Source organism: Genypterus blacodes, unplaced genomic scaffold, assembly GCF_046128005.1.
Source record: "Genypterus blacodes isolate CSIRO-AG114 ecotype Tasmania unplaced genomic scaffold, CSIRO-AGI_Gbla_v1 ptg000021l_1, whole genome shotgun sequence".
Lineage (NCBI taxonomy): Eukaryota > Metazoa > Chordata > Actinopteri > Ophidiiformes > Ophidiidae > Genypterus > Genypterus blacodes.
In genome coordinates, this window is record NW_027466834.1 from 6,917,803 (window position 1) to 6,939,647 (window position 21,845).

General features: G+C 43.9%; 1 protein-coding gene across 3 annotated transcripts; it reads left to right on the plus strand.

The window, feature by feature from the left end:
• The first annotated feature begins 232 nt into the window (after positions 1-232).
• On the plus strand, positions 233-18,617 carry scaper (S-phase cyclin A-associated protein in the ER). 3 transcript variants are annotated; one of them, XM_076142242.1, is made up of 31 exons: positions 233-532; positions 3,228-3,345; positions 3,794-3,870; positions 4,083-4,280; positions 4,692-4,792; positions 5,132-5,248; positions 5,968-6,095; positions 6,228-6,514; positions 7,014-7,364; positions 8,303-8,470; positions 8,585-8,651; positions 8,740-8,857; positions 8,950-9,061; positions 9,274-9,414; positions 9,579-9,734; positions 10,071-10,213; positions 10,551-10,632; positions 10,721-10,873; positions 11,110-11,217; positions 11,463-11,599; positions 12,137-12,202; positions 12,351-12,477; positions 14,278-14,393; positions 14,586-14,709; positions 14,954-15,162; positions 15,256-15,411; positions 15,586-15,820; positions 16,625-16,774; positions 17,077-17,268; positions 17,542-17,584; positions 17,889-18,617. In XM_076142242.1, exons 1-31 carry the CDS (start codon positions 365-367, stop codon positions 17,984-17,986), a joined length of 4,446 nt encoding a protein of 1,481 aa, XP_075998357.1. In that variant the 5' UTR covers positions 233-364; the 3' UTR covers positions 17,987-18,617. The 3 variants fall into 3 exon arrangements, with proteins under 3 accessions (XP_075998357.1, XP_075998360.1, XP_075998358.1); XM_076142243.1 differs by lacking the exon at positions 233-532 and adding an exon at positions 1,401-1,860; XM_076142245.1 differs by lacking the exon at positions 7,014-7,364.
• The last annotated feature ends 3,228 nt before the right edge of the window (positions 18,618-21,845 follow it).

A 21,845-nucleotide genomic window follows, 5' to 3' on the forward strand; every position in this document is an offset into this window, starting at 1 on the left:
ATTCAAATCTCCGGTCTTGTTCCTGTTGCCGATATACAACATCAGAACATCCCGCCCAATCTGTATGGTTGCCATGGTAGGCAGCCTTAACCCCGCCCCATAAAATCACTCCCACCCTTTGACCCATATTGTACATTATGTGATTGGCTCTTCTAAAGTTCGCGTGCACCCTACTGCGACGCTATTGGACGAACCTCTTGTCCATCACAGGGGTCAAGTCGTCGCACTTCCTGCTTGGCTAGGTTGTCTTTAAGGTCCCCTCAGTCATCATCATGTATTTATCCGACATGTTTCTATTTCCGGTCTAAAAACACTACAATTTTGACCGTCGTCTGTAGAATTTATCTCCACACCGACTAAAGATATGTCCAAAGACAGTCGTCACGATGGACGACGGCGGGGCGCAGGACAACACCGCCTTGGCCCAAGACTTAGCCAAGGTGCAGGCGGGAGGGAGAGGTCCGGTAGCAACAGCTCGGGCTCCTCACACGGAGGAGGCAAAAACAAGAATTCATCTGTAACCGCTATGAAGGTTTGTAGCTCTTTAATAATACCTCAATGCTCAACTACATTAATATGCCGGTGCGCCACGCCCAACGTATCCGAGCTAAAGTAACTGGACGGTAGAAAATAATTATAGCACTAAACAGGTGAAGTTCCAGTACAAAGCAGTATTTTAGGTGTGGTTATACGTTTTCTGGTCACCCAGGGACAGGGGGAAGAAACGGTGTACTAAGTAAGATAGTAACAGTGACAATTTACACACAGGGATTAGTGATGGTCGTGTTAGCAGCAGTAGTAGTAGAAGTCACCACACAGGTGTACTTAACCAGAAACTACCACTACGACAACTGATGACGCTCGTAATATCAGTGTATGCAGCAGTCGTAGTCACACAAGTACTAGCTTGATGGTGCTGGTAGTATTAGTAGTCAGATTTGGTGATAGTTAAGTAGTAGTCACACACACACACACACACACACACACACCTGTTGTATTATTAATTGTTATCATAGCTGTAATACTTATACAGAAGTAATTAAATATCAAATCCTTGTGGGAGGTAAAATCCTAATAAAAAATTGAGCACAATGGTGTGGGTTATGTTTTGTTGTAAGACAGTGTTGAATCCACAGTTGTCTCTTCTGGCAGATTATTTACACTAGTGTAATTTGTAGGCAAACGAACCACATGGGCGTGAGGGTTTCATACCCCTGAGCTGCATGATTCATTGAATGGCTTATCCAATCAGATCCTTAGCATCAGGCTGTGTGACCAGGCTTGTATTAGCACACACACACATCGAGCCTGCAGCTACACTCTCATCACTGGCAACACTGGATGGGGGGGCAGAGTGGCAGGCCTGTTGTGTACACATGACTGCACAGTGTTGCGGTAGAAGGAGAGTGAGAAAGCAAGAGCGGAGGCTTGCATGCAGAGCAGAGCAGGGAGGGCAGAGGAGAGAAGCTGTTAACATAGAAAGCTGTATGCAGTGGAGAGCAGAACAGAGTGGCAGGCAGATAGACAGCAGCAGGCACTGTGTCGGGCCTAAGTAGTAGCTGCTAACTCAGCACAGGGCTGAGGCTAGATTACAGACAAGTGAAAGGCAGGACTGACAGTGCTACTAAACACTTGTCTCTCACAGTCGTTACTGGTAGAGGATTTGACACAGCTGGGCAAGTTGCTATAACAGTGTGGACGACAGTAGGAGTCTATTTTGGTCCTGTCGTCAGATGACGATGTCACCTTGCAAGAGTGGCAGTGCTGGGGAGGAGAAACAGGGTGCCTGAAGTGGGCTGAAAAAGTATGTCAGGGGTGGATCAGGACGAGGAACCTGCTTACAGACAGTGCTTCTACTCTGTATGTATTTTCCAATCTTTCGCCTTGTGTGTGTCTGTGTCGTAATTGGTTAGATTTCACCCAGTGTCTTGCTGCATGTGTCTGTTTATAGACCTTGTCAAAGGGAAACTTTACACTTGCCCTTACTCGGCACCATCTAGAAAAGTAGGTTCTCCCCTGTGCATGGGGTAGGATTGCCTGACTAGAGAATACAGCAGAGATTATGCTCCGAGATGTGTCCTATTCCTCTGTGGGGTGTAGCACAGATGACAGCCAAATCATTGGCCTGAGGTGAGCCTTGCTGTATGCTTTTTGCCACAGCCTGCAACGCTGCTATCATAACATCATCTGTGGACAGTCAAACACTGGAAACAGTAAATATTTACAGCTGAGTTGCAACATTTACTTTGGGTTCCACCTCTGAGACTCTTGAGTCTGTATTGCTTGTAGTATCGTTGTCTGTCTTAAGTCTTTTTTCTACTTGCAGCACGATGCCCAAGCTACTTGACATGTAAATAATTATGCTTACCAAAAGTAGGTCAGCTGGATATCTCCCTTAAGGACATTTAGTAGTAGCAGACCAATGCCCTTCCTTACTGCATGCTGTTTCTGCACGAGCCATATTCCCATCATTGTATTAACATGTAAGGTTAATTAAAAAGATTTTTCACTATCTGTTTTTTATATAAACGTCTGTTCTCCTTGTTTGTAGCATTGGTAGATAGATTATATTGGAAGGAAACGAGAATCATTTGCTCCATGACAGATGTCATTGTGTTAGTTTCAGATAACACTATATTGTTGAATCTTAATAGAAACAGTGTTTGGTCTTGTTTCAGCAGTTATACAGAAGTAGTACAGACTTTTATGCTTTTAAAGGGAAGGGTGAGTGAGTGGTTATGTAGACATTTTGAGATAGACCGTAACTACAAATAACCTACTAAGTTCCAAGTGCACTATTTGTTCACATAGATGTACCATTGACTTGCAGAGTTGAGCTGTACTTCCCATTGCTTATTGGATGTGAGGCAGATTAAGTCTTTACATAAGTGCACAGACCATTGGACTAAAATGTGATTTGATCATTTCTCTGTGAGATGTACAGTGTATCCTGTATTAACACTCACTGTATCTCATTTTGTGTGAACGGTTCGGGAAAAAAAGGTCAGCAAAAAGGTGAGATTAAAGAGAAGTTATAAAAAAAATACACTTTCAGACTGATTGACAGTTGTCCCTCAAACATATTTTCAGTCAGTCTTCTAAATGAGTGCTTAAGGTACAAGGAAACCAGCACACTTCACACTGTGTTCCCCAATGTCTCACTGGTGAAGCATGGCTCAGGCTTTTGGACAAAGTGCAGAAATGTGGTTGTTCTGTTCCTCCTGCAGGCGTCCTTTCAGCGGTCCAACAGCCATGACAAGGTGCGAAAGATTGTGGCCGAAGAGGGACGTGCTGCTCGAAACCTCATTGCCTGGAGCGTACCTCTGGAGAACAAAGAGGAGGAAGGTTGGTGGCTTTCAAACATAACAAATCTGCAGTCATTTCAACATGCTGATGTGTTTGCTGTGAGCATGCTTGACACAATCTGTTAATGGTTAATATGGAAGTTACTGGATTAGGGCTTTATTGTCCAGTGGTGCGGCTAATGTTGCTTTCTGGTGCATTTCCCATATCTTGGCCTAGTGAAGGATGCTTAGTCATTCATTTGGAGCATCAAAGGGGCCAACTCTAAGAAGGACATGCCCACTCAGTGCCATTTAGTCTTAATTTGCGGTGTTTGATCAATAAGGTAATATAATATACTGTATATAGCTATATAGTATAGTACAGTAGGTCAATAATGGACTGGCACTGAAGTGGAAAAAGTATTAGGTACCCTGAATGCTACTTCAAGGACCATATTATCTGTCCTTTCTTCCCGTATAACTAAACCTCTTTTCTCTTCTCTACTTAGTCAAGTCTAAAAACAATGCCAGCATCCCTCCCAGGGGTCAGAGGAGCAATTCTGGGCTGCAGAGGAATAAGAAACTGGTTAGTATATTACCTTTTTCCAGGAGATGGTCATTGTGATCATGGGGAAGTACAAGGCATCAGCATTGTATGCATACAGTAGATGGAAGCTCCTACTGTATACAGAAGCTTGCATCTACTCGATTGATCAACTATGTACAAAGATTTGGAAGAGACTGTAATATGTTTGTCATTGGTAACCATATTGTTTGGTCTTTGCTCTGTCTGCACAGAATGCTGTCGTGGAAAGTAAATTTACTTCTGGCGTCCTGCTGGATAAGGGGGCAGAGAAGAGCCCCATAAAAGCCAGGCAACCGCGCAAGGTGGATGTACAAGCGCGCTACTGGGCGTTCCTGTTCGACAACCTGCGGCGTGCTGTGGATGAGATTTATGTCACCTGTGAATCTGATCAGAGCGTTGTAGAATGCAAGGTTAGTCTCTATGCATTAAAGAAAGCCCCTATCAGCCAGGCAGATCTTAATCTTCTGATCAATCATCAGACCTGCTGCTGTCTGTCACTGTGCTGACTTACTGTTATCTATTATCTAAAAGCACTGTGAAGCTTTACTCAGTTACCACTCCCTTCATGCTCCCCATCAATCAGCTGAGCTCTGGGATACTGACTCACTCACCATAATCAGCAGCAGTGCAGATAACAGGATATTTCGTATTCATCTAGAATTAGCCATAGCCTTCTTTTTGACCTGTGATGTGATGAAGTGAATGTGTTGCGCACATAAACATGTCATTGACACTTGATTTTTGTTTTCTTTTATTGTCCTTGCTTGTTCTTAAAATGCACTGTACACTCACTCTCCATCCATTTCTAATTTCTAATTTAGGAAGCACTGATGATGATGGATAACTATGTGCGGGATTTCAAAGCTCTCATAGACTGGATCCAGCTTCAGGAGAAATTAGAGAAAACAGATGCCCAGAACAGGTACTGTACTTCTCCCTTCTCCCTCCCCCTTTTTGTCTCAAACTCTCCCCGTGTACAGTTTTTCCCTGAGGCAAGACCAGAGCCCTAGCTGCACTTTGCATGATTATTCTTCTTTCTTATCTGGATATGTTATCCCGCTTATGAGGTCAAGGTGTAAATGCCCGCAGGACAGATTGTGATTTGATTAGACAAAGAAATGAAATTACCCTGGTTGACTCCCACATCTTTTAGTTGCATAAATTGCACTAAAAGCTCGAGTCAAGTTCACCTGCACGTTTGGCCACCAGGAATTGTCATAAATATTAATGAACTACTGTTTGCTACTGTTTGTTTGCCCAGGCCCACCTCTTTAGCGTGGGAGGTACGTAAGATGTCTCCAGGACGTCACGTGATGCCCAGCCCCTCTGCAGACAGAATGGTTCCTTCTCCAGGCACACGTCGTGTCCTCGCTTTTGGGTGGGTTTAGTGCAAAATAGCTTTCTTTAAAATTGGGTCCTTAGTCATTAAAAATGTGTTTGTGCTGTAAGACCCTGGTTGTTAGAATTCAGACTATGGTATCTAGGAATTGCTTTCTTTATTGAAGAAAATGTATGAAACGATGAGCATGCAGTTATGAAACATTTTTTAGATTGCTTTTAGACACATAGAGGGGAAGAAAAAAGAAACTCAACAACAACAACAAACAATAACTACAATACAATAATGAGAACACAAATATGTGATACATATGTGAATGAGGCGAAATTGGAATCAATGTAACAGTGACAATGCACAGCCCAGTCATGATGACATGCTATGACAACATAACCCTGGAGTTACAGATGACATCATGCTGTGAGTTCATAGATGCATCTAGCAATTGCTTACATGCAATTGTTTGACTTTCTTACATAGAATATGTAAACAAGTGTCCTTGAAAGTGTCAGTTACAAACCTTGTATAGTCCATTGCTGTTTCATAGAGGAAAGTGCAGGTGGTTAGACATCGTCTTCAGACGGATGAACGCTCTTGATGGAGCAGCACAGTAGCAGCTGCTCAGAAACTAGACACTTTGGTTAGTTGTTACAATGGAACATTAACACTTAGAATGTTACATGCCGACTGTATCGGCTTCACTGCACAGGTGGCCAATTGATTCTTTCTCTCACAGTCTGAGGTGTGTTTGTCTCCCATAGAGGTCCTCCACCTACGCTAAATGCAGGACGGCTCTCCCACTCAGGCCCCAGCTGGGCAGACCGGGTGAAGTGCACTCAATCCCCCCCGACTACCAGCCAGCTGATGACATCCCTGGCAGATAAACCTGGTATGAATGTTTCATGATATACAAACCACAATTTGCATTCACACTGAGTGTATCTCCTTCCAACACGAGACCACAGCGCAGCATCGTCTTCCCCACTGACAGTATGATGATGTATTTCAATGTGTTTTCCAGTTAAAAAGGACGCTGAAGGCTGGGAGACTGTCCAGCGAGGGCGCACGGCCAAACCTCGCTCAGCCACAATAGCTGCTAATGTCAGTCCTGTCTCAGCTCGTATAACCTCCAAGCGGGACAGCACAAAGGTTATGGCCACACAGCCACATGTGGTGCCAGATGAAGAGCAACAGCTCCATACTCCCCTCAGCAATGGAGGTGGCCAGACCGGCTCTGAGCAGCGAGTCCCTGTGAACACGTCACCTTCGGACTCGGTTGGAGATTCAGAGAACAGGGACATGATGGAGGTACTGTGGTTCAGTTTTTTGTGACATCTTTTGCCCTGCAGTCCTGGAATATGAATAATTCACGAGATGTAACACTAAACCATCTTATCAGTCATTATAACTGCAAAAACATCTGCAATGTTTTTGTTTTGTGATCCATAGTATTCATATAGAGACTGTCCAGACATGACTATTAGATTTGAAGGCAAATGATTTTACACTTGCATTTCAGAGATGGAAAAACATTTTCACTCTCATGAAATGAAAACTATATTGATGCTTCAAATGACATGTGGTACTGGTACTCTATGTTAAAGGCACTCGTTAATTTGGTGTATGCTAATTTTGATCATAATTGACCGTCTTGGGCATGTCAGTACCAACCTTCCTGCATGATTTTTGTTCTCAACTGTGTGTGAGTGTTTGTTGGTTTGATTTTTGTGATTGCTCTTATCAATTGCTTGTAATATGCATGTCTTTAATTGGGTTTGCGTGTGTTTGTGTGTGACTGTCGGTGTAGCCCCCAACAGAAAGTGTGCAAGACTCGAGGCAGTGTGTCGACGCACCCTGTGAAGATGTGCCTCCCCCCATATCAGCTCCCACTCCTTCCCAAGCCCTAGAGCCCACCACATCCTCAGCTCTGGCCCTACTTACAGCCAAAACCCTATCAGACCAGGTCCCTGCTCTGGTCCTCTCCCCATCCCCAGATCTACCACAGATGGATGGGCATGGTGCACTACTGGCCTTGGGGGACAGTGGGCCTAATGGGGGTGCGTTGCAGGGCTTGGCCACATCTGCTCCAGGACAGGCTGAGGCTCCCATGGCTGCGGTGAAACTGGAGAGTGTGCTGGACCCTGCAGAGTTTTCTACTGTGAGTGCTGAGAGATGGAGGAGGGGAGGGAGGGTGGATCAGGGATACCCTGGGGTCCTTCATCAGATAATCCAAGTCAGTCTTGAGAAACATCCAGACCAGGCAAGGCTACATGGTTCTTTGCAGTGTTGTCATAGCAACAATCACTGTGAAGAATAGCTGTGAGTAGATGGCTTTTGTAAGTGTTAACAAGGTTTTGACCAAAAATAATGTCTTTTAGTTATTGGTCCAGGTTTCTGTTGACAGAAAAAGCCAGGTAACCTGGACTGACCTTCTGGATATCATCAAATCCATTGTCAGACCTTTTTTTTCCCTCCCTATTTCAGGTGTTGATATTATTAGGTGGCAGTTTGTCGACTCCATAGTCAATACTGTGAAATCTCAACAGTGGTTACCTGCCCTCAAATTTACAATAAACGCAAATCTTTGTATTCCGTCAGACGAGAGATTTATGCCCAACTCTTTTCTTTTTTTAAGATGGTATAGAACAGTGACTGCCTTGAGGTTATGTCTCTGAATTGTCACCATCTCATGAAAATATCCGTAATCCAAAATAGTTTCCTATCAAGATTTATTTTAAAGCAATAGCAGTGAACAGTATTGTTTTTAATCAGTTGCCTCCTTCCACCATCTCTTCATCCTCACAGTAAACATGCCCTGCATGACTTTTGAATGCTTCCTCATTTGTGACCCTTGTGGTGATTTTCTGGTATAAACTGGTTGGGTTGATTTGGTGTTTCCCTTTTAACCTTAAATCATTCACCAAAGTTCAATGAGTCTGGACACTCATAAACAATCTACATTGCATGTTTTCTTTTAATTAAGATATTCATCCAATTTATTGATAAAACAATCCATAGTAGATACTTGAACAACCCTTTTGGGAGTTGAAGTGTGAAATGCTGTGTATCTCTGTGGTACCTGTGACTTGTGTTTAGCCCCAGTCCATGGCAGAGGTTCTTGCCAAGAAAGAGGAGCTGGCAGACCGCCTGGAGAAGGCCAACGAGGAGGCGATCGCCAGCGCTATCGCTGAAGAAGAGCAGTTGACCAGGGAGATTCAGGCTGAGAACAATGACCTGGAGACTGACACTGAAAGTGACTTCTCTGTAAGATTTTACTTTGCTCATTTATAAATCTCTGCATCTGTTGGTTTGGACAGCAACTTTTTGTTATATTACAAAAAGGGTATGAACTTGTATAAACGCAACTCTTTTCTACAGGCCAGCATTGGCAATGGAAGTTGTGGTCTCAGTAATGATTGGAGCGACATGCTGGCTGATTATGAGGGTATGTAGGTCATCCACCTTATCCTTCTGAAATTATATAACTCACATTTAAGGCAGTTTTTTTAAGTTGGATATCCTTTTCCCTTTAGCGCGGGAGCCATGGCATCAGACTACCTCATGGGGAGACATGGTAGAAGAGGAACCTGCTAGACCTCCTGGACACGGGATTCACATGCATGAGAAATTATCCTCACCGTCACGTAAAAGGTATGACTTTTTAGACATGATTCTGCTCAAATCTGACAAATCTTGGCAAATAAAATAATATTAATGATTTGTTTCCATATTTCTTTTGCCAGAACCATCGCTGAGTCAAAGAAGAAACATGAGGAAAAGCAGCTAAAGGCCCAGCAGCTGAGGGAGAAACTTCGGGAGGAGAAGACGCTCAAACTGCAAAAGCTTTTGGAAAGAGTGAGTTGAAGTTTCACCTGATAGATCCTTGCAGAATTTGTATATGAGGTGTGGGTGAGGTGAATGAACCCCATGATAAATTGGGATTAATAACACAAAAGCCATTTAGTGTATATTTGCATTAATGTATATTATGTATATAAATGTATGTATTGGAAAGTACATGTCCTCTTTCATATTGTCACCTTATTAATGCATCTCATACTCCATAGGAGAAGGAGGTGCGTAAATGGAAGGAGGAGTTGTTGGAGCAGCGTCGGAGGATGATGGAGGAAAAGCTGCTCCATGCAGAGTTGAAGCGGGAGCTGCAGCTTCAAGCCATTGTGAAAAAGGCCCAGGAAGAAGAGGCCAAGGTATGGAAGGAGTCTTAACTTTATCAGAAGCTACAACATTAGGATTAGAGGCATTCACTATCTCCAAGCATCATCATTTATGTAGCTATGCGTTAACATTTACGTGCACATTCTACACCGTGTTTATATTGTCATGCAAAATCTCTCTCTCTCTCTCTGTGCAGGTGAATGAAATCGCATTCATCAACACTCTGGAAGCCCAGAACAAGCGGCACGACGTCCTGGCCAAGTTAAACGAGTATGAGCAACGTCTCAATGAGCTGCAGGAGGAGAGACAGCGACGACAGGAGGAGAAGCAGGCCAGGGACGAGGCTGTGCAGGTCTAATGAGCTCATTTCTTTATTCTTATGTCATTATGCCTTATAAATAGTATTTGCACATAAAATAACAAAAAGATCATGTGTAGGTTCTAGGTGTTCTAGGTTCAGATTCTTCCATGTGGTTGATTTTCCCGGGGTTACTGTCGGAGCTGTGACCTGGCTAGGATTTTATTTTGGCTAGTACACTGCAGATGGGTGAGCAGGTTGAAGGGTAGAGAGCCAATTGCTACTTACTCATTTAGAGCGTTGGCTTCTTGCAAATGTGGAGTGTCATTTCGTTGTGCCGCATTGGCAGTCGCCGCATGCTCTTATCTCGACTCTGAATCACCCCTATAGGAGCGCAAGCGGCTCCTCGAGGCAGAGCGACAAGCGAGGGTGGAGGAGCTGCTGATGAGGAGGAAGGAGCAGGATGCCCGCATTGAACAGCAGAGGCAGGAAAAAGAGAAGGCAAGAGAGGATGCTGCACGTGAGAGAGCCAGGTTTGTGAATTCCCTTAGCGTAAGAAAGTGATGCAGAAATCCTTTGATTCCAAAATTCATTTTGACGAATGAAGAAATCACAGCATATGTTCTTGTATGTCTATATGCATCATTCTTCAAACTTCAATCATCGATCATCAGCATACTTTTAGATTTTTTAAGATTGTTCCGCCTTTGGCATTCGACAATTTGAACTGTTCAGCTTCTTTTCCTAAATTCTTCAATACTTTGCAGCATTAAGACATCTCAACTTGTAGGGAATGCAGTTGTAATTGTTTGTAAAATTTGATTTAGATTTACAGTTTGTGACATACAGTTCTTGTTTTTGCTCAATAAGAGACAGAGAAGAGCGTCTGGCAGCCCTCAGTGCTGCTCAGCAGGAGGCAATGGAGGAGCTGCAGAAGAAGATTCAAATGAAGGTAGGGTGAAAGCAAACCACCTCAATTCTCCACTCGCTCCTTTATAGACTGCTCATGTGACCTCTTGTTGGTTTCTTCTCCTCCATAGCATGATGAAAGCAGCCGCAGGCATATGGAGCAAATTGAACAGAGGAAGGAGAAGGCTGCTGAGCTCAGCAGTGGTAGACATGCAAACACAGACTACGCTCCCAAACTGACACCCTACGAACGCAAGAAACAGTGCTCGCTCTGCAACGCTCTGGTACGTACAGTTTTACCCCATCGGACTGGAGTCCTTTGCTTGCCAATACAAATGTTAATCCTTCTGTTTTTCCTCAGGTCAATTATTGTTTTCGATTGCAGTTTAGTAGATTCAGGTTGTTTTCCTATTGTAATGTATAGTTACTAGCCTGTCATGAGACTCTGGTGACCGTTTCCTCTTTCCGTCTCCCTTGTGACCACAGCAGTTACCTTTGACCCCTGTGTTTGTGTTTGTAGATCACCTCCGAGGTTCACCTGTTCAGCCACATCAAGGGCAAGAGACACCAGCAGGCTGTGCGAGACAGCAGCAGCATTCAGGGCCGGGAGCTCTCTGATGAGGAAGTGGTGCGTATAACACACACACACACACACACACACACAGTACACTACTACACTAGCCTCGTGCTGCTTGTGTCGTGTAAAAAAGACATCATATCTTCAATGCATTCCCGTATATATATAGTCACGGCTCTTCTACGTCTTTTCTATGATCCTGTTTTCCTTTAGCCTGTTACCATCTTATTTGCCTGGCTATATTTGTGGAATAAGTAAGCCGATCATATCTCTGATTTATGGATTTTGTTCCACAGGAGCATCTTTCTCTGAAGAAGTATATTGTGGATATTGTGACAGACAGCTCTGTTTCCTCTGAGAGTGTGATGGATACAGAAGAGAGACAGAAAGCTCGGAAGAAGGCAAAGAAGCTCCGAAGCAGGATGAACTCCAGGTCATCAATCTATATTCCTGCTCCCTCTCACGCTCTCTCTCTCACACACACACTGTACACACACTCTCTTTATTTCACTTTATTTGTCTTCCTCTGACCTCTCTGAGGACAGCAGCAGAACACTTAGTATCACTAATGATTAGAACCACTCTCTGTGATTGGGGAACATAATTGAAAATCGATCTTTGGACGGGAGCTTTTAGTTGTCAATGGAAGCAGCTGCCACGGCACTGACAAGGCACCGCCAAATATGAAGCCTCCGTCCGAGTACAGGATGTATGTAGAATTCCACATCCAATATCTGTCTCTTTCTCTCTCACTCAGAGACGCATGGCTTCATTTTAACAGCGCAAATACAATTACCAGCCAGTTTAGCGTGTGCCCAAGAGCACAGCTTCTTTTTGTGTTTGTTGGCAGGGCATGCAATGTGTCAGAGGGCCGACTGAAGTGGACACAGATGCAACCTTCTCTCTCTCTTGACAAGTTCATTGTGTTCTTTGCTGAGATCCAAGCACTTATTTTTTTCTCTTTCTACAGGGCAAAGGAATATGAATTGTCAGTGGATACAAAGGCACAGGTCTCCGACTCCATATACAAGGCCAAGTAAGTTTCTGATTCCTCTTTTACCTCTCGCTCCGATTTTACTGCAACTTTTTAAGGCAGGGGTAGATGCAGTCTGGCAGAAGTAGGATAGTGGTATGATTAACAAGTGATTGATTTGTGATGACAGTTTTGACTTTTGCCTGTTTAGGCTCCAGCGCCTTGTGAAAGAGCTGTTGAAGCAGTTGCAAGGCCAAGACAGCGGCCAGTGGTCCAGCAACAAAGTGTCTGCTCTCGACAGAACCTTAGGAGAGATATCTCGCATCTTGGAGAAACAGGTAACAACTGGACCATTGCATTGGTTTTTATTTGGTGGATTTTAATTAATGTTTAGAATATGTGGGTATTTGGAATGATTGACACACATACTCCTTTCCTTTGTTTTAAATAGATGGGGATTATAAATGGAATGAAACATCCTGACATCTTCTGACTTGCATAATGTTCTAGTCTGTAGAAAGTCTTTGGCATGTCTTCAGTAATGGATTTTGTTTTTCAGTGGCGCCCTCTGTCTCACCATTCCACTGCTTCAAGCCAAAATAACATCCGTATTGTTATGGGTGCAAGCATAGAGAGAGTCAACATCAATGACTTATTGCTGTGTAGACAGGAAGCTGGCAGCTACACTGTAACATCACACTCTTACTCTGCATTTCCTTCTGTATAAAAAATACTGTAGACATAAAAAGAGAATACTTGTACAAAGTGATAATAGTAAGAGTACAATAAAAAAAGTAGATAGTCATAAAACAGGAAACGGGCACAGCACCCTATAAGGGCAGAGGAGGTGACCACTGTGATGTCATCACAAGCTGCCTCCATGTTAGCCCTCCCTCAGCTCCACATGCGCCCAATGAGGAGGGCAGAGGTTACTGTGCCAGAAGCTGAGCTATCAAAGCGGATGTGTGTGTAGCCATAGTACATTGTCACTGAATGTTTTCCATGGGAGGCAACCTCTCAAGGCTGCAGTAAGAGTTTGGCTTTTCACCAGTGCTCTTTGTGAGACTGACAGCTGTCAGTGCTCTGGCCAGTGAAGCAGCCTGGGGAGAACTTCCTTGACTTATCCCCTGACATTCAAATAAATAGAGTCTCCGTCAGCGTGGCTGCCAGGCACCTGAGTCACTCCAAGTCCGGACAGATTAGATTATTTGACCTTGTGTCTCTGACTCACCTGGACATTTGTTTTTCTCCGTCATATCTGATTCAGTCTCCACTTTCTCTCCTAAAGCCTCAGACAACACCCGACACTCCCCACCTGCACCTCAGCCCTCCACCTCTCTCTGAGCGGAGTTCAGTCTTTGACCCCAGGCTGCTTCTCCCCATGTGACTACTAATGTTTGCTTTGTGACAAACTAGATTTTTGTATACTATTGGGTGATTGAGCCGAGCAGTTTCCCCAAGGTGCTCACCAATTTCCCCCTCCCTTTGAAAAAATAGAATAAAATCCACACTTGCCTTCTTGCTGAGCACTCAAATAATGCTCACGTTGTTTACCACAGCTTTCAAATTAAGTTTGTCCAGTACAGCACAGCTTTTAGGAAATACAGTGCTGTGAGAAGCACAAACTGCAGACTGCATTAACATTTTAATGCCAGCTGGCAGGGTTCGGTTAGGCCAACCAGTGGAATTGGAACTGGGTTGGGCTGGTGAAGTGTATAGTGGCCTCCTGTAGACTGACAGACACAGCCCAGATCAGCACTGTTCTCCAGTTTGCTTTTGAAAAGATTTCATGATAACATAACATCTTAGTGAGTAAAAATCATCCGTTGCACCTGAATAAAGCTTTACAAACTTTAGATTGCTATAGCATGTGTCTGTGCATATGGCTGGATCGTCACAGGCACTTTTCAAATGCATCAATCCAACAATTATTTTATACATTTAGTACATTATTGGTAGTCATCCAGATTAGAGTATTTTTGCCCAGCCTTGCCTTCCTTCTTCTTCCAGGATTCCCAGGCTGCCCAAAGCTCCACAGCCTCCCAGATACCTCTAACCCCAAACCCTATCCCCCCTTCCTCCTACTTATGCCTCACCACTTCAACACTTGCTTTCTGTCTCTGTCGTTCTCTCATCAGAACAATGCAGACCAGGTTGCCTTCCAAGTGGCAGGTGGTCTCTCTGCTCTGGAGCAAATTCTGCAGGTTGCCACCGCCGCGTCCACACCGACTGCAGTTCCACGCATTCCCCTCAAGTGAGTTCATGTAATGCATTACTGTGGCCTGTGAAGAAGTGAATCCTGTGGTTAATTTAACCTAGGATGGGTTACTAAACCTCTCAGCTGATCATCATCCGTCACAGCAATGCGGTTCCTCTTGTCAAGCCGTATTGTTGGTTGCGGATTGGCCTGGAGAGTTTCAGTACATTCTGCTTTGTCATGTTTCAGATCCCTGTGTGTTGCTGTAAACACCTATTACCTGGCGTGTTCCCAGTGCCTGTCCAACTGCTCCTATGTGCTCTTCAGCAACAAAATAGCTTTCCTCATGGATCTGCTGTATCACCAACTAACAGTAAGTCTAAGCAGCCCCCAAAACCAACGTGACCAAAACTTCCTTTACGACCACAAACAAACACTCCTGTGAAATACGAGTGAAGACGATGCTGAATGTGTTTTGGTACGTTTGACTCCGTGTGTGTCAGTGTAGAAGTAGTAGTAGAGAAGGGAGGTGCAGCCATCTCAGTATCTCTGTTTAAAGATAACACATTTAACCTGACCACGACTCACTCAGTCTATCGTTCTCTTCCTCTACGCAGCTTTATGTCCCCGATGAAGACAAGTCTGTGTTCGGGCGAAGTGTCAACAAATTGATGTTCGAGGGCTTGACCACAGGCCTGTTGCAGACTATTTCCTCCATCCTGGGCTCCCTCAGGCCCAACGTCTCTGAGTGTGGCATCTCTCCAGGCGCCAAAGTCAAGAACTCAACCACAGAGTCCTTCAACAGTCGTGCACATGACCTCATCAGGTATTATAAGCCCTCCATCCCACATGCTGTGTAACTAAAGAGAGTAACTGGAGCGAAAGATCACTGTATGTTGTGTTCTTGTGTTTCTTTCAGCTATGTCATAAACATGGGATTGATTGACAAGCTGTACGGGTGCTTCCTGTCCATCCAAGGCCCAGTGGATGAGTATCCCAAGATCGCTGCTTTACTCCAGCAAGCCTCAGCTCTGCTATACAGCATCTGTAAGCTGTGCTTTGGTGTAACTGGACGGTGAGCATTACTCTGTTACGCACCTCGGACTTTCCTGCGCTGCCTCGAGACACACACACATCATTATTATTATATTATATTATTATAGTGACAGTCTTGTTGCCATTTTCTTGTCTTGTCTTTCTTCCCTTTTGAAGTCTGGTTGACACGGCCGTACGTTTCTCTCTTCCTCAGTGCTGCCGGTATATTTGACAACAAGCGTCAGGACCCGACCGGCCTCACGGCTCTGCTCCAGTCTACAGACCTGGTGGGAGTGGTGCACACACTCTACTGCATCCTGCTGCACAGTTTCGTGCCAGACTCTTCGGCCCAAAGTCAGGAACCGTACACCCCCGGGGTCATCCAGGTGGCTTTGCAAGGCATCTGCTTCCTCAACAGCTTTGCCCTGCTTGACCTATCTGCCTTCCAGGTATCCAACATCGATTCATGTGTGTATACAATGTTGGTGTCTGTTTGAAAACACTTCTACTTCCTGCCCTCGTAGATCTTAAGGTCCTCATCCGTCTGTGGGACCCTGATATGAGCCGGTAGTAACTTCAAATAGAATCTCTCTCCCTGGACACGTTGCACATCCCTCCTATCATCCTGGGAATCTGTCCTTCCTCTGGTCGCCTCTTTTCTTCCACTCCTGCTTCTGCTCACTGGTTTAGCTCATTTGTAGAGGCACTTCACAGTATGGAAGGAGCCAACAAATTCAAAATTGACGCGGCACTTGTATTTGAGAGCGACCCAAGGGCTGTAAGGCACCGCCCACCAGCTGTCCAATACCAAGCTGTTCTCAAGCTCTGTACATTGAGCCTCCTTCTGCTTTTTGTTCCCCTAAGCATGACATTAGAGTTGGATTGTGCCGCATGCTTGATGGATGCGGTGCCTCGGTGCATAGAAGAGGCGGCCTTAGAGCAGCATGGTTTATGGAAGCGCTGCAGTGTACTTGTGATGATCCTGTGGCGTTCTGTCACACGGACATATTTAGTAAACACTGTTAGGGAACAGCTGCAAGCGTTTCATCTCTGAAGTGATTTATGCTGCATAAGTTGCTTGTGAGTGTGTGTGTGTGTGTGTGTGTGTGTGTGCGCTCGTCAGTTCCCTCCAGCAAAACACAAAACCTTTTACGACTATATCACTGTAACTGTATTTAGACCGTGTCACAAGTCAAAGCAGTTTATATTTCATTTCCTGTGTGATACTGATGTGGTTTGTGTGTGTTGTTCAGTCTGTCCTCGGCGCAGAGGGCCTGTCTCTAGCTTTCCGACACATCGTCAGCTCCCTGTTATGGTACTGCACCCAGCATTCGTCTGAAGAGCTGCTGAGTGAGGTCATCATCTGCGTGGGCTACTTCACCGTCAACCACCCTGACAACCAGGTGTGTGTGTGTGTGTGTGTGTGTGTGTGTGTGTGTGTGTGTGTGTGTGTGTGTGTGTGTGTGTGTGTGTGTGTGTGTGTGTGTGTGTGTGTGTGTGTGTGTGTGTGTGTGTGTGTGTGTGTGTGTGTGTGTGTGTGTGTGTGTGTGTGTGTGTGTGTGTGTGTGTGTGTTCTGGTTGGGGAGTTTCTTCCAGCCGTGCGTGCGTGCGTGCGTGCGTGTTCTGGTTGGGGAGTTTCTTCCAGCAGTGCCGCCCCTCTGGCTGGCTGAGTGACTGACAGGCTTCTGCTCTGTGCCTCTTCCAGGTGATTGTGCAGTCTGGCCGTCAGCCCAGCGTGCTGCAGAAACTCTGTCAGCTGCCCTTCCGGCATTTCAGCGACCCGCGCCTCATCGCAGTGCTCTTCCCCTCCCTTATCTCTGCCTGCTACAACAACTCCCAGAACAAGGTCATCCTGCAGCAGGACATGAGCTGCGTGATGCTAACCGCATTCATTCAGGTAAAGCTTTAAAGTTACATTACAGTGTGTCGTTATTACAGAGACTGACTCAACAAGCAAAAATGTCTATAACCAAAACCCACATTTCCCTACCAACTCACCAAATGAAGGAGAGAAAACACATTCCTTACATGCATTTATTCTGTGGTGCCCAGGTTGATATGAAAGGAAAACAAAACAACCAAAAGCACAAATCTATGGTGTCACATCTCTTAAGCATGAGAAACTTCTGCCTCCAATACAAAACGCTAACATTTCTCATCTTTCCCACAGGACTGTGGCTCAAATAAGGATTCAGACAAAGCAAAGCAAGCTGGTGAGTTGCTCTCAAAATGTATCAAATGCATGGCAAACATTTGATTTCTTGATGATATGATGCTTTGATTTGACAAGATGATGCACCTCGCCTAAAAATCATTTTCTTTTCACACGTTTGGTCAGATAAATAATTCCATATTACACAGAGTCAAGATCATTCAGTAACTCCTTAAACTGGCAGCTGTTTGACACAGAATTCCCTCCTGATCTAGAACAACAAAGTCAAGAATGTAAATCCTGTATAACTGTGTGATATTACACTTATGACACTCAGTATTTCTGTCCTTGTCTTCTATGCAAAGTTTCACAGCCGCTGGATTACTGTGAATTTTCTAACCGCTTCCCGAGAGATCAGTGGGACTCGGCACTGCAGTTTTTCCTCAAGAATCACGAGGAATGATGGGAGCAACACGACGGATCAGTACATTATGTACACTACATAACAAAACTTGAGACGTGGAAATCCACTGTTTTCTGTCTGTGATTGTTTCCGCTCTACTTCTGACTTTTAAGTATAAAAGAAGAAATACAACGTTTTCTAGAGATACAATAGCCCCATCCTGTGTTGGTACAGTTCCATTGTGAATTCAAATCTGTTGTTGTTTTTGCAGAATTTGCACAGAATGTCGTTTGTTTATTGCATTTAGTTATAATGTAATATGTGCACAATTATTGTTTAGTGTCTACAGAATGACATTTTTTCTGTTTTGTGTTAGATACTAGACACCTTCAACGTTTTCTTATGTTGTAATTTACAATTTTCCAAACATTTTTCCTTGTACTGTTTGTGTTAAAGTTATTGAATTGTTCTTATTTCATGAATGTGAATGTCCTGAAGAGAATGTTTCCTTTAAGTCTACAAAATGCCATTTTTGTAATGGTTATATTACCTGCCTTGATTGTTTATGTGCAAGAATATGACATTTTCATGTTTACAGTATATGGTTCCGTTTTTCTTCTGTGTTGGAAAGAACTTAGAAAATAAGTTGAACTAATTTGCCTTCCTTCACATGAAATAAAGTACGTATGGTGACGTGTTAAATACTTTTGTGTGTGTGTGAGATGATTTGTCTGACAGCTCAGTGTCAGGGTAAAAAACCTCTGCTGCATGAAACATCACTTCAATCTCTCTGGATTAGTCGGTGAAGCCCTGCATCATTTCCCCTGCACCTGTAAATGTGCTACCTACTGCAGTTTGATTAATCAAACCTCACTCCATCGGCGTTTCTGAGCCTGTGATCGCTTTACTTTGTCATTGTCAAACAGTTCATTCGTTATAGAGCAGCGTCAAGACACAAACTGCCAGCTTTCAAATCTGAGAAACGTGGAAGTGGTATTCCATATCAAAATGTGATAACAAAAACTGAAGAAATTGTGATGTTAAGTTTAATTTCACTTCATTTATTAAAAATTGGGAACAAATATGTCTACAAACAATATGAAACGTAAGGAGGCAAAGGAGTGGGAAATAAATGTGTCTTCATTTCCTTATTCTCATATTGCATAGCTGGAAAGGTAAAAATGTCCTGAATGTGTTGTGTCATCTTTGGTGTATGAATAGCACCGGTAGGTCAGTGCCAGGCTGGCAGTTAAGGCACTTGTTATTAGCAGCAAAACAAGCCAAACTGTTCGAATTCCAGAGGATGATCCAATCTCATTTGTATTTATGGATGGATGGATGGATGTGAGTTGGATGTAGATTGCTTGTGGGCAGTAGCCTGCCTGTGGACCAGAAAGGATTAATTGTCTGTGGCCAGTGGCCTTTGTGTGCGCCAGAGAGGATCCTCAGCTGGATCATGAACTGGAATATCATACGGCTCCATTATCGTGGCCTGTGGACAGAAGACACATGAGGACATATTACTTCAATCCATGTTCATTTGTAACAAGAACTAGAAATGCAGTTCCTGAGGAAAATGTTGCAGATTGCTGAAAAAGCTGAAATGAGGCACTTCAGACTGACAAAGGTTGAAATCATCAAATCGAAATCCTGGAAAATAACATTTACGCAACCAATTATTGTAGAACGGAAAGGAATATCAGAAATTTGAGACTTAAATTTTGTCCATCTTGGTTCAGACTATCTACAGGTCAAATGTTATGGCAGTTGACCAACAAATGAATCAGTAGAAAGGAGATAAATCTAGTGAATTGTGTGTGTGTGTGTGTGTGTGTTGATGAATACCCAGCTGAGGTGTTTGGAAAGTTTGGAGGCGTTTGGTTGAATGTTGCGCGTTACTAGTTAAGATTCCGAAAAGATAAATGCCAAAAGTGCACAAAATAGTGTGTGAAATAAGTGTGACTGACTGACTGACCTGGACGTGCTGGTATCGATACGGGTCGCTCACGCTGTGCTTCTGTTCGAGGCAGGCGGACGTCCCGCACTGCTTGCACAGGAGGAGCTTCTCATCCTCACAGTAGTGTGTCGCGTAGCCCCAATGCTTGGAGCAGATCCACTTGTGCAGGTCTCTGATGTGCACCAACAGGTGTCCCGGAGATCCACTAGGCAGGTCGCGGTGCTCCTCCGAGTGGCGGAAGCAGAAGCCCGCCCTGCAGTACACACACTCCTTCTCCGCAGGCCGCTGGCAGTGAGTGCATTTCACAGGAAAGAAGCAGGTGACAAAGGCTCTGCTCTGGCGACATTTCGGGCAGATGGTTACGTCATGGAACGCGCTCCATTCATGTACGTGCTCACACGTCCAAGTATTGCGACGGTCAAAGTCGTAGTTATAGTCTTCCATCTCCTCTGAAGACACAGCCCGACAACGGGTTATGGCATGACATAGTGGAAAGTGTATCTGTTTAAATAAGGATGTGCGTTACAATGACGCCAGCAACGCCAGCAACCCTCATTTCTTAACGTCTAACGTCATTTCGTTTGTGTTTTTGTTTTTTTATAGATAGATGTGTACTTTATATTCATTCCCTTGCGAGAATTCAAGCATCCTGTAGATCACTTAAAAAACACACATTAAGTTATAAATATGGAACACATTAAACACTCTAAACAAATAATTGTGAAGCTTCATTTAAATGTTAAAACTATATAGTTCCTGGCTTTCCTTGTGTTTTTCTGTTTAAACATTTGCTCAACAATCACTAGTAACTTTGTTGTTGCCATGAATGCTCAAATTACTGTTACATACTTATTTTATTTGTGTTTAGGACACAAATAAACCAGATGCACCATTCCTCCAATCACCTCCAAACCTGTTCAAACCTTGTTCAGGGGTTCACAGATGTATAGGGTGTGTTTCATTCAATTTAAAATATCATTTGTTTTATTTATTTGTTCATCACCAAATTAAAGTAGAAATTGAACGGAACCATCACAGGTGTTGATGACATCACGTGCTGTTGATGACATCATGAATGGAACAACCTGTTCCCCTGTAATTAATTCTTTATTGATATCAGTCGTTAATGACATCACTCATGATGTTGAATGATGAATGATACCACAGTTGAAATGCTACACTACTTTGAGAACATGTTGGAGAACATCTCTATAGAGAAACAGAAGCCCCAATTCCTTTCCAATGATAAAGCATTTGCATCGAAGCGGCTGTCACTGTCCACAAGCCGCAATGCAAAGCACCAGAGTGGCTTGAGTGAACAAATCTCCACAAAAGTCAGGTAACAGTGACCTAATGTTAAAGCTGCTCCATGTGTTACCTCACTCCAGTAGATGGCACCACACACTAAAATAACTCATCCACCTCTTTGGGTCACTTGGGTCATTTCAAGTAAATCAGGCTTTTCACTTTGAATTAAATACAAATTTAACACAACGCCATCCTTCCTATTTTACGGCATATGTGCCACAAAATAGGAACGTTTTTTTTTCCCATTTCACTGCCTAAATTTCTCAAAAATGCAAAGATGATCAAAATCATTATTTGAGGAAACGGAGACACCGGGTTTGATCACCTGCCTGTAGATGGGGAGACAGAGAGGTGGTATAATTACTGAACACTAGAGGGAGCCATTGAGATAATAATACAGTTTCTCCCTGCCAGCTCACGTTCCAGTCTATCCCTGCGTGGGGCCGTCATGTAGACTTGCTGGTGAGAGAATCATCACAGGACTCACTCTCTCTCTCTCTCTCTCTCTCTCTCTCTCTCTCTCTCTCTCTTGGGCTCAGCTGACTGGAGTGAATATCGATCACAGACTGTAAGCAATATGTTTGTATATACTGTACCTGGTATTAGTTACCAGGGGTTTGCTGACAGGAAATAAAACTCATCTAATGGACTGTT

Excerpts from the sequence above, each read along its gene's own strand:
- scaper (XM_076142242.1), top strand. The coding sequence starts at position 365 with ATGTCCAAAGACAGTCGTCACGATGGACGACGGCGGGGCGCAGGACAA. Across the intron at positions 4,281-4,691 it reads AGAGCGTTGTAGAATGCAAG|GAAGCACTGATGATGATGGA; the intron begins GTTAGTCTCTAT and ends TTTCTAATTTAG. Across the intron at positions 14,394-14,585 it reads GTTCCACGCATTCCCCTCAA|ATCCCTGTGTGTTGCTGTAA; the intron begins GTGAGTTCATGT and ends GTCATGTTTCAG.